Source organism: Microchirus variegatus (genome assembly GCF_963457635.1).
Source record: "Microchirus variegatus genome assembly, chromosome: 22".
NCBI classification, from domain to species: Eukaryota; Metazoa; Chordata; class Actinopteri; order Pleuronectiformes; family Soleidae; genus Microchirus; species Microchirus variegatus.
The window spans coordinates 2,332,893-2,343,277 of NC_139823.1; the positions used below are offsets into that span (position 1 = coordinate 2,332,893).

The following is a 10,385-nucleotide window of genomic DNA, read 5'->3' on the forward strand; positions in this document are numbered from 1 at the left end:
GTTTTTTTGTTGGAAATAATAGGATCAGATTCATAAGAAAAATGCATTGTTGTCCTTATGTTTGTGATCATAAAAAGCCAAATATAATATCTATAGTGAGAGGGAAAATGTTTGAATTCACAAGAAGGTTTTGAATGCGATTCACAAAAAGCGCAACACATCAATGTCAAGCTTAAACTTGATCAAAAGACCTTTTGATGGGGTTAAAGGTAAATCTAACTTTTTCCATGAGTGTATGAAGTTTGGACTGAGTTAAAAGAAATTACCTAAATTTGTTTAGAGCAGGGATCTCAAACTCAAATGACCTGGGGGCCTCTGAGCATCTCTAGGGGGCCACTATTCTATCACGATATCACAATAACAGTTGTGACGAGTGAAATAGGGGAATCCGCGTCAGATATTATAATATAAGGAATTAAATCAAGGAAACTGGAGGAACTTTGGGAACAGACTCTGGATGTACCAGACTTATCACAGTGTTGCTGCACAAACATCACGTCACGGTGTTCACGCCTCGTGACGGAGGATGTCCTCAATGGGAGAGGGGGTGGAATAAACAACTTATCTTAGATAAAATAATACAGCGCACACGTATATCTTAAATTTGTAAAGCCAAATAAATTCAGAGGACATGTCGTGGTGTCTTACCACAGGGTTGTACCGATGTGCTCATACATGATATTTAATACAACGTAGGACTTCCTTACACCCCCCTCTTCTCATGATATGGTATCGTCCAGTAAACCTAGCTGGGCTAACCAGAGTGGCAGGATTATCCAATGTCCTGTGAAACTGCCGGACTGCTACCGCTGTGGTGTCAAATAGCCCTTTAAATACACCACAAGTTGTTCATAAATAAGCCGATAATAACGTATCGGTGTTGTCGCTACGTTTTTTTATAAGACATCATGTCAACCCCGGCCAGAAGACGACTTATGAGAGATTTCAAACGGTGAGTCAATGATGAGAAATATTGCCGAAGATCTTGGCTAGCAATGATTTCTTAAAAACAGCTAACTTAGCTTGCGTTGGGTTGTCTTAGTTATTCCGGTGTGTTTTTAACTTTTAATCCAATTATACCAATAACAAACGTAAACATAAGTCTTATCGCGTTTGAACAGTGATATTAGCCTTTGTTTTGAAGAATTTGTAACATTTCAATGACGCGCTTCGTCCGTACCTGGATGCTAACAGTGCTAACAAGCTGGCAGTTGCGGTTGCTTAAAATCAGTAAACATTTACATAGATTTACACATGACAAGTATCCGGTTGGCCATTTTATTTTCAATCAAGGCACTTGAATGTGGCTAATGTGGCTTTAATTTAACCCTGTTGTTCTGTAACCTCGTTGTTTGATTGTGATCAGCTCCAGCTAATGTTGAGTTTTATGCGGCCTTCTCATGTTAAATAATTTAAGTTTGATATATGTTAACTCCTGAAGAGTAACTTCTAAAGGGAGGTTGGGTATCACACATTTGTAACGATCACATCACAGTCGAATACATGGTGTCGAATGTGAGCAATAATAACAAAGACGGCGGATCGTTTGTTCTAGCAACAACACACTTTTGTCCCCGTTGAAAAAAGTGTTTTGTTGGTTTTTAACCATAAAATAAACTGCTCTGTCTGCGTGTCAGTATTAGCATCATCAGATAGAGCCCTTGACATGTCTTTTGTTGGTGGACTTATAAGATGATGAGACTTGTTTTCACTTCACCAGCTTCAGGTTTCGTTCTAGGGACAGGACTCTTTAAAAGACTTGAAATAATTTTTTCCGAAGTATTTCCAAGTACTGAGGGTGATGTGGAGAGAAGCTTTACTGTAGACATGGCTTCAGCTAGTTGCCAGTAATCTATGCATAGTGTGGTTTCAAGTTTTACTGAGTCTTTCTATAAAATTAAAAATAAGTTCTGGTGTCTGGCTTCTTTATTTCTCTGTGACAGTTCATTTAATATATTTGGTGTGAGGACAAAACATGTTCAACATAATCATTTTGCGCCATATGTAACCATGATAAACATTGTACACCATTTAGCAAAGTTATTCATAACAGAACTCTCTAACATAGCAGTTGGGTCTTGCAGTCAACCCTAGGTTGTCAGAGAAATAGGTGAAAATGTGTTGCACATAGGAAATTAAAGAATCACATAGCAGAAAATAAATAATAGCATTGACCATTGTTTGTATGACTCAAAGTGTGAACCTCATTCACTGAAATATCACTCGTAAAAACTAAGACATTATTCAGCCGCAGTTCTGTTATAATTATATATAATAATCATTGTAGATTATTCATTTATGTCTATTGTGTCATAATTTCCTGCTCTTGGTGCTAACCTGTGCAAGTTATAAGTGATATTAAGTGGCATGTGAAATTTTTTGCAGCCTTTTTCACTAATGTTTGGTCAATGTGGGAGAAAACCTGTGAGCTGAGGAAGTAATCAAAGTGTTGCAGTTGAGTGTACTGTTCCTGTATAAATCTTGTTTCATGTTGGTGAATCTTAGTTGAATGGTGTTACATGTTTGTTCTGTTTTTTTGTTTTGAAGATTACAAGAAGATCCTCCTGCTGGTGTTAGTGGTGCTCCGTCTGAAAACAACATCATGGTGTGGAATGCAGTCATATTTGGGTAAGACACTGGTGCACTTTCATACTAATGTTTATTGACAGTTGTGCAAATGATGCAAGTTTGTATGTGACATGTTAAATTAAAATGTGGATTTTTTTCTTGCCTCACAGCCCTGAAGGAACTCCCTTTGAGGATGGTGAGTAAATCAGTGTGTTCTTGACCTACTTTTTATTTTCTTGATAAATTCCGATGTTAAGTAAAGTAACATTATGTACAGAAAAAATGTAATGTCAACATGCTCTGCAGCATTATCTGCCAATTATTTAACACCATAACTCTGGACCGGAGTGAAACAAATAATATATGATATTTGACTGGTTAGTACCAAGGCAAGCTCGTAATTCCAGTTCTATTATTTATTATTTGCTTAGGTTAACCTCACGCAAAACCAAATACAATGCGTGGTGAGTGAAGTGAAAAGACAGACGGCATGTTTTTATACCTCATCTCCAATGTTAGTTATGTTTTTAGGAGTCTGTTTAGTCCCACTCTCTTGAAATGTCTTCAAATTTGACAATCACATTCACTTGGATTGATTGGCTATCAGTAAAATTCCATAATTCACTACACATGTTAGGAGCAGTGATGGGCGTACCCGCGTTACTTTTATCAGTAGCAAGTAATCTAATCAATTAATGTTCATCATCAATCATGATTTTTACTGTTGTTCCTCATGAGGTGAGAAGAGACAACTGCATAAGTGACAATGATATAATCTCGTTGTAAGCCTATCAGAGGCAGAGTTGGGTGGGTGCTGTCACACACACAATGACACAAGTGAGTAAACGATCAACAACAGGAATGGCGAGCCCGGTTAATCCTAAAGCAGCCATCTTGAACTTGAAATATAGCCATTACTTTTCCGTAAATTAAAGGAAAGCATTTATGCGATAAATGCACATTACGCCCTGGACAAAAGTGCTTCTCTGTGTCGGTGTCAAGTAATTAGGACCTAATGAAACATCGTTGAACGTCACACACTTAAACGAAATGTGGCCATTGACACCGAAGGAGAAGAAGACCCCAGACGTTTGGTCTCAGACCGAGCTTAACAAACTGGTAGCCAGGTATGTTAGAGTCCCTTTGTCCCACAGCAACAGTAAAATAGTTTAGATTTGTGTACACTGTTTATATTAGTAATTTATTGTATTAAGTCCGTTTAATCATAATACTCAGATTTATCATAAATAATTGAACATGCACATGAATTTTAAGTTCTGTTAAAGAGAGCGTGGAGATGAGGTCTAAAATCTTTGAGCATTTTTTTGTACTAAAATCTAAAATCTTATACATTTTTTTTAGTAACTAGTTTCTTTTATAATTTTTAACTAATTTGGTTACTTTTTTGAGAAGTAACTGTAACTACAACTCCAACACTGTTTGGAGTTTGGGCAGACGCAGACGTAAACAGCAACTCGTAACCACAAGTAATTCTCGTTTAACCTGCATAACTTTTGTTCACGTTGGAATTAGACACTGCTGTCTGCTGTTAATTGTTATTTATCACCTGAACTAGACAGTCGGGTTTAATTGCTCATACATATGCATTTTCTGTCTTCTTTTTTTTTTACAGGTACATTTAAACTAATTGTAGAATTCACAGAAGAATATCCCAACAAACCCCCCACAGTACGATTTGTGTCCAAGATGTTTCATCCAAATGGTAGGACTATTGTCTCATGTCTTTATATTCGTAATTTCATGTGCTGGTTGCTTAGTTTTTTTTTAACAGTTTTTATCCATAGTTTATGCAGATGGAAGTATATGTTTGGACATCCTACAGAATCGTTGGAGTCCCACCTATGATGTATCATCTATTCTCACATCTATCCAGGTGAGAGGTGCCAGTTGGCCTTATTTTACTGTCTTAACTACCAAAAGTGAAGAAAAACAATGGTATTATCATACGATGGGATAAAGAAAAACTGAAGTACTGGGCCAAGTGAGATTTTTGTTTTTCTTTTCTATTTTTCCATTTGTCAAAACATTAAAATCTCTCTGTGATGGACGGATAAAAACAGTGAGCTCATATTAGTCAAACTCTAAACAAAACCTTTCTAGTTTCCTGGGGTAAAAACTTTTTCCTAAAGTATCTTTCGTGATAGAAATATATTTCCAACCAAATGAAGATACAGTAACTGTGTTTTGTTCATTACTTGGCATATATCTTGTGTGTTCAGAGATTTGAATTATACTATTTTTTATTATTGTAGCATTGGTAAAACAACAAGTCTAATGGTTGCCCAATACTTTTGCACAGTACTGAAAAGTTGATGCAGGTTAGTTGTTAGCTGCTCAGACCTCCTCAACTTCACCACTTCTTCTTTGTTTTACAGTCTCTGCTCGATGAACCAAACCCCAACAGTCCAGCCAACAGCCAGGCTGCCCAGCTTTACCAGGAGAATAAGCGGGAGTACGAGAAGCGCGTGTCTGCCATCGTAGAACAAAGCTGGAGAGACAGTTGACCTGACACTCCTGGTCGCTGTCCTCCATCGTAAAGCTGTGTGCTGCAAGTTTTAGTGGAGTACCTCTGTATCTTTGGGCCCTCTCCCCCAACCTTTTTGATTTTAAGCTTTTATGCACTTTACCTTCAGCCTCCCTTCATTGAATGTTTTCTTTACTCATTCACCGGGAGGGACTCTTTTTTTTTTTTTCTATTCGACTCATTTCCTGTCCATCAGGGTAAATGTGCTGAATCTTGCCTTGATGTTTTGTCAGTATGGACTTTGTGAGCCGTTACCCAAAACTTCTGGTGTGTTCTAACATGCTGTAGTAACTCCCCATGAGGCTGTCATCAGTCAGTCATGGATCCTCTTCTCTTGTCCCCCCTCCACGATCTGTTCTGTCAAGTTTGTGTTCACCAGGCTCCAGTGTGATCACCCAACTTTTCCGAGGGAGAATGAGCAGTCTGAGCATTACGTACCACGACAAAGTCAGGCATCTTTACACCATGTGATTTGCTGTGCTGTGAACTCTTGTTACATGCATGACAGTAAGAGTGTACTCACTCATTCCCTTTCAGTACTCATGTATATAGGAAAACTGTAACTGAATTTATGTACAGATTTTGCACTGCTTGTCTCCCGTGTCATTTTTTCAGCAGTTGTAAATAAAAAGGCAATTTCATCCTTTTAAAAAATTCTGAAAATTCAATATCAAGTATTTGAAGTTACATGTTTTTGTTGCTTTGACAGAAGTGAATACTATGAAAAATGAGAGCATGATTATTTTCATAAGCGATCAATCTGTCAATTATTATCCAACTAATCGAATAGTTGTTTGGAACATACAAAGTCATAAATGGGTGAAAAGCGTCATTCAGGATTTCCCAAACCTAAAAATGACAATGTTGACTTATCATGGTTCATCCCCAAACCCAAGACCTTCAGTTTATAAATGAAACTAACTTAAAAACCTATAACTAATATTTATACTGGTATGGTTATATGTGAGACACATGATGGATATGCATTTATGCAGTGTCGTCTTTAAACGCATGATTTCTGATACCACATATAGATGCCATTAGCCACTAATTAGAACACAGAATGAAACTGGCTTCAGAAAAACATATTTTCATTAAGACTTCCTCTAAAAGAAATGTAAATGGAGTGAACTATGACATGACATAACTTTGTTTAGAAATGTTTTATTGTTACTCGTTTATATATAATATTGATAATTCAGAGGGTGATGTTGCAAGCTTGGTGAAAATAAGGAGGGATGGGAGTACAGAACCACAGGTTACAAACATGCATGTTGTATTGTATCAGTTCTTCAACAGAATTTAGAAAGATCTTTTTTTTTTCCTCGGCTATGTAACAGTTACAAAAATAACTATGTACAAGATCTCTCTTGTCAATCTGTAACATTTTAACAGAGTTAAACAGTAAATGGAAACAAAGAAGACATATAATTAAATTCTTACACAGAAATGTTCATTAGAGTAGGCAGAGCAAGCTACCTGTTGTATGTGCGCTCCTTTTTAGCCCTTTCTAAGGCCTTGTCCATGGTCTTCTCATTCTCACCTCTACACTTGGGGCAGTACCACTTTCCCTTAGGCTTATGATGGAGCCCGACGCAGGAGAAATGAAACCACTCGATGGGACATTCATCATTATCACAGCCAATCATCTCGCCGTATGACACCTGCTCACACAGGCAGTATGTTGGCTCATCTGGATCAATGGGCAGATCTGGAGGCGACACCTCTCTCTCAGACTTTCCCTTGGAACGTTTCTTCTTCTTAGAAGATGTTTTGGCACGTTTTTCCCGCGATGCTCCCACTCCCACATCCTCAGTGTGATCCAGACTTCCATAACTTTCTCGGTTCTCTCCATTTTTCTGACGCCTCGAGCGCTTCCCTCCAGATTTGTCAGCACTACCTGGGCCTGGCGTTACCTCCTCGCGCTTTTTCTCTTGGTGGCCAGGTTTGCCGGGGGTGACGGTGGCTGATGATGAGGATACTGTGGGTACTGCGGTGGTCGTCACGGGCGTTGTTGTAGGAACATGGCTCTCTGGGACTTCTTGAGATGAAAGGATACGTTCAGAATGCCAGTCTAGTTGTCGCGTTCGGTTTTCAACCAACTCCACCTGAAATGAAACATTTCCTCTTCATTGAATTCTATAAAACTACATTGAGTGGATATTTGGCACTTTGGTGTTATGACGATTTTAGATTTGGATATATGCCAATGAGCATCTATGTAGGAGGAGCTGCATGTCAGTCTTTACTTACCATCTGACCAGCAATCTGGATCTTTTCATCCCCGAGCTCTTGACTACGGATCAGAGCTCTTTGAATCGATAACTGAAGCTTCCGCCTCTGAAGTGAGTCAGATTCCCTGCGATAACGTTCATACGCGTCATCGAGCTCCTTCAGAACATCTGCCAACAAAAAAGGTTGAATAATAAGAATAATTTAGGCGGGAGAAAGAATACTGAAATTCAGCTATATCAAAAGGTGCCAATCTCAAGTCTTACGAAAAGTGGTAGGGCCTAGTGTCGCTTAAAAACAATTATGCCTCAAAAACTCCAACCTAATTGCAATTCACACAAGTAAACTAACAATGCATGATACCACAGTATTAGTTAATACTTACAGGAACAAACGTTACATACATTGGTTCACTGTGGTTATTTAAAAGTGCTTTACAAATACAGTTGGATTGGATAAATATGGTTTGTTAATTTAGTTTAGTTTGTAAAAATGGCACATAAACTTACTTTCAAGCATAACTGTTGAGCATTCCTAACCAATTACTTTATGTACAACTGTGATACCCAAGACAGTGAGAGAAATTACACTGGCCACTTGTTGACACACGCTTCCTGACCTACAATGAGTTTCTGTGCAACCTGATGCCATGATTCATACTGCCATTGCACGCAAGAGCACATGATCCATGTCGACCCCTGAACTCATGCTTATCACTGCTCCCACACTGCTGTTGATATAGAACAACTATGTGCAACAAAAGCAACATACAGTGAAAGCTTTGTTGTATCCTCTGCCATCAGCACACTCAACAAACTCAGACAATAAGACTCAATGGACTTTTGTCATTCAGTATATTTACCTCACTTTTGAAAAAAAAAAAAAAAGAAGTGTTTTTTTAGTCTGACTAAAACCAAACTTTTGAAATACAGGTTAGCAGACTGGAATGGTTAATATAATTTCTCAAAGTCAGACACACCCAGAAAGTGCCACTGGGAATTGAATTACAACTGTATTTATATATTCAACTGGAGTAATGGGGGGGGGGGGGCGGTACATAGAAAAAGAAGACAGCAACAGCACTTTTGCACTGCCAAGCAGAGGTGGGCAATAAAGTGATTTAGTATGTTTACACTGGGACATTAGTCCTCCTAAATGGAAAAGGCAATCCAAGTTTGTTGTCTGTTTATGCATTTCTGTGATATGTTAATGTGACACCAATGTGAAGAGGTGTAAACGACTGTGAATTTAGTGTTAGTGTAGAGAGATCTTTCAGCTATCTTACCTTGATACCTGGCATCGATTTCCTTCATGACAGACACACTCCTCTGTAGATCAAAAGGTAGTGATTCCACCAGGTCCAAATACTCCTCCACATAATTCACAACAACGTAGCCTGGGTCACCGTTGGTGGGGTTCAACATTGCAGCTCCGTCTTTACCACAGCACACTCCGACTCACGCACCTGTGAAACAGAAGTTGTTAAATATATATATATATTTTTGTGTAATGAAGACATTGTGCTCTTGCATTTTCTTAGAACATGGTGAAGGGCAGCTGATGATAATTAACTTCAATGCCAGCATGTTGACTGCATATAGAAACACATTTGCTTCTGAATTTAACATCTTCATCACGAGGGAATATATGATAGTAATGAGCAACATGATAGTGGTGAAATGTGTATTAGCTGTGATCATAACGATGAACGATAAGAGATTTGAAAATGGTCTATCTCGCCAAACCACAGTGATTTATGTTGATGTGCCAATCTGTATGATTTCAGACACTGTGTCCAAATATGCAATGTCGCTATTTGTGCGCATTTTCAGAAGGCTTACGGATACAATGCAACTGATGCCATAGTTCGGACAGAAACACCTGCTCGTTCACTTTCGTGAATCTAATATTAATATTATCTAATATTTACCACAATAATGTGACTTAAAGTGCATGTTTACATCCGCACATACCATTTCATCACGGATAAGAGCGAGTTGCATTGTACAGCGACCACGACTACTTCGCGCTAACTACGGCTAGCGTACCCCGGTGAGTATACGTCAACGTCAGATTTGCGCTAACAAACTTTATCCTCATTGAAACAACACCGTAACTCTAATTTATTTGCGCACATCAAAATACAGTTAAATCGACGTGGCGTTGGCTGACGACTCTAACGGAGTTCAGACAAAAAGATTTCCAGATTTGACAAAGATTTACCAACAGCAAGAGAAACACAACCCACAACATAAGCACCGTCCTGATGTATAACACATTTCCTTACCACGACAAATAAATCCTGCGTGTGAAATGTTTTACTCGTTCTAAAAAAAAAAAACCTCCGTGACACTTAACTGACTCATTTCCATCACGTTTACGTCAAAGTGTTAGCCAAATTAGCACACGCTAACCCGAACGCTACTACGCGAACTGTAGTGTCAAACACTACAAAACAAACATTGTGCATGTATGTGGTAATCGGCAACGCGTCTCACATAAGATATTACCTTGTACAAATCTTAGTTTCTCAGTAGCCGCGTTGAAGCTGCCTTTCTTGGTGAGCACTCCGTGATGCTGATCTTGTTGCTAACGACAGGTCGTGTGGTGGGGAGTTGCTAGCTGGCTAGCGCCACAGCAGCTAATGTTAGCTGGTGGCTAAAGTGCCTGAACTACGATAACAGCTGCACGGTGAGGCGGTACAGACTACAACTAGACACAAGTCGGTTAAATTGACAACATAATAAACAATACTCGTAAGCGTTAAATATCAATTTTAGAGAATATTCTTTGCAGCCATCAGCCACATTGCCACTTACTGTGTAAAACAACTAGTAATGTCTCTCTTGAATCTGATAGTCTATGTAATAAGAATAACCAGTGTTTTCATATGTCTGGTCAGTACTGCCACCGTGTGGTTAATGTGGAAAACATTGTTTCTTCTTCTTTTTGGTTCCTTGGATGATGATTCTACCCCCACCTTCTGGGCTGGGGTGTAGATGAGGAAATTGGGGAAAATATGAAATACATATTTAAAGTA

The 10,385-nt window shown here is 38.7% G+C and overlaps 2 protein-coding genes across 2 annotated transcripts; one reads left to right on the top strand and one right to left on the bottom strand.

Annotated features, from left to right (window-relative positions):
* The first annotated feature begins 792 nt into the window (after nt 1-792).
* Nucleotides 793-5,738, top strand: ube2al (ubiquitin conjugating enzyme E2 A, like). The gene is made up of 6 exons (XM_083908842.1): nt 793-952; nt 2,548-2,628; nt 2,739-2,764; nt 4,202-4,291; nt 4,374-4,462; nt 4,965-5,738. Exons 1-6 carry the CDS (start codon nt 909-911, stop codon nt 5,091-5,093), a joined length of 459 nt encoding a protein of 152 aa, XP_083764968.1. The 5' UTR covers nt 793-908; the 3' UTR covers nt 5,094-5,738.
* A 593-nt stretch (nt 5,739-6,331) lies between these two features.
* Nucleotides 6,332-10,137, bottom strand: ing1 (inhibitor of growth family, member 1). The gene is made up of 4 exons (XM_083909023.1): nt 9,856-10,137; nt 8,631-8,810; nt 7,367-7,515; nt 6,332-7,221 (listed from the first exon to the last, which is right to left on the bottom strand). Exons 2-4 carry the CDS (start codon nt 8,767-8,769, stop codon nt 6,589-6,591), a joined length of 921 nt encoding a protein of 306 aa, XP_083765149.1. The 5' UTR covers nt 8,770-8,810; nt 9,856-10,137; the 3' UTR covers nt 6,332-6,588.
* Nucleotides 10,138-10,385: the final 248 nt, after the last annotated feature.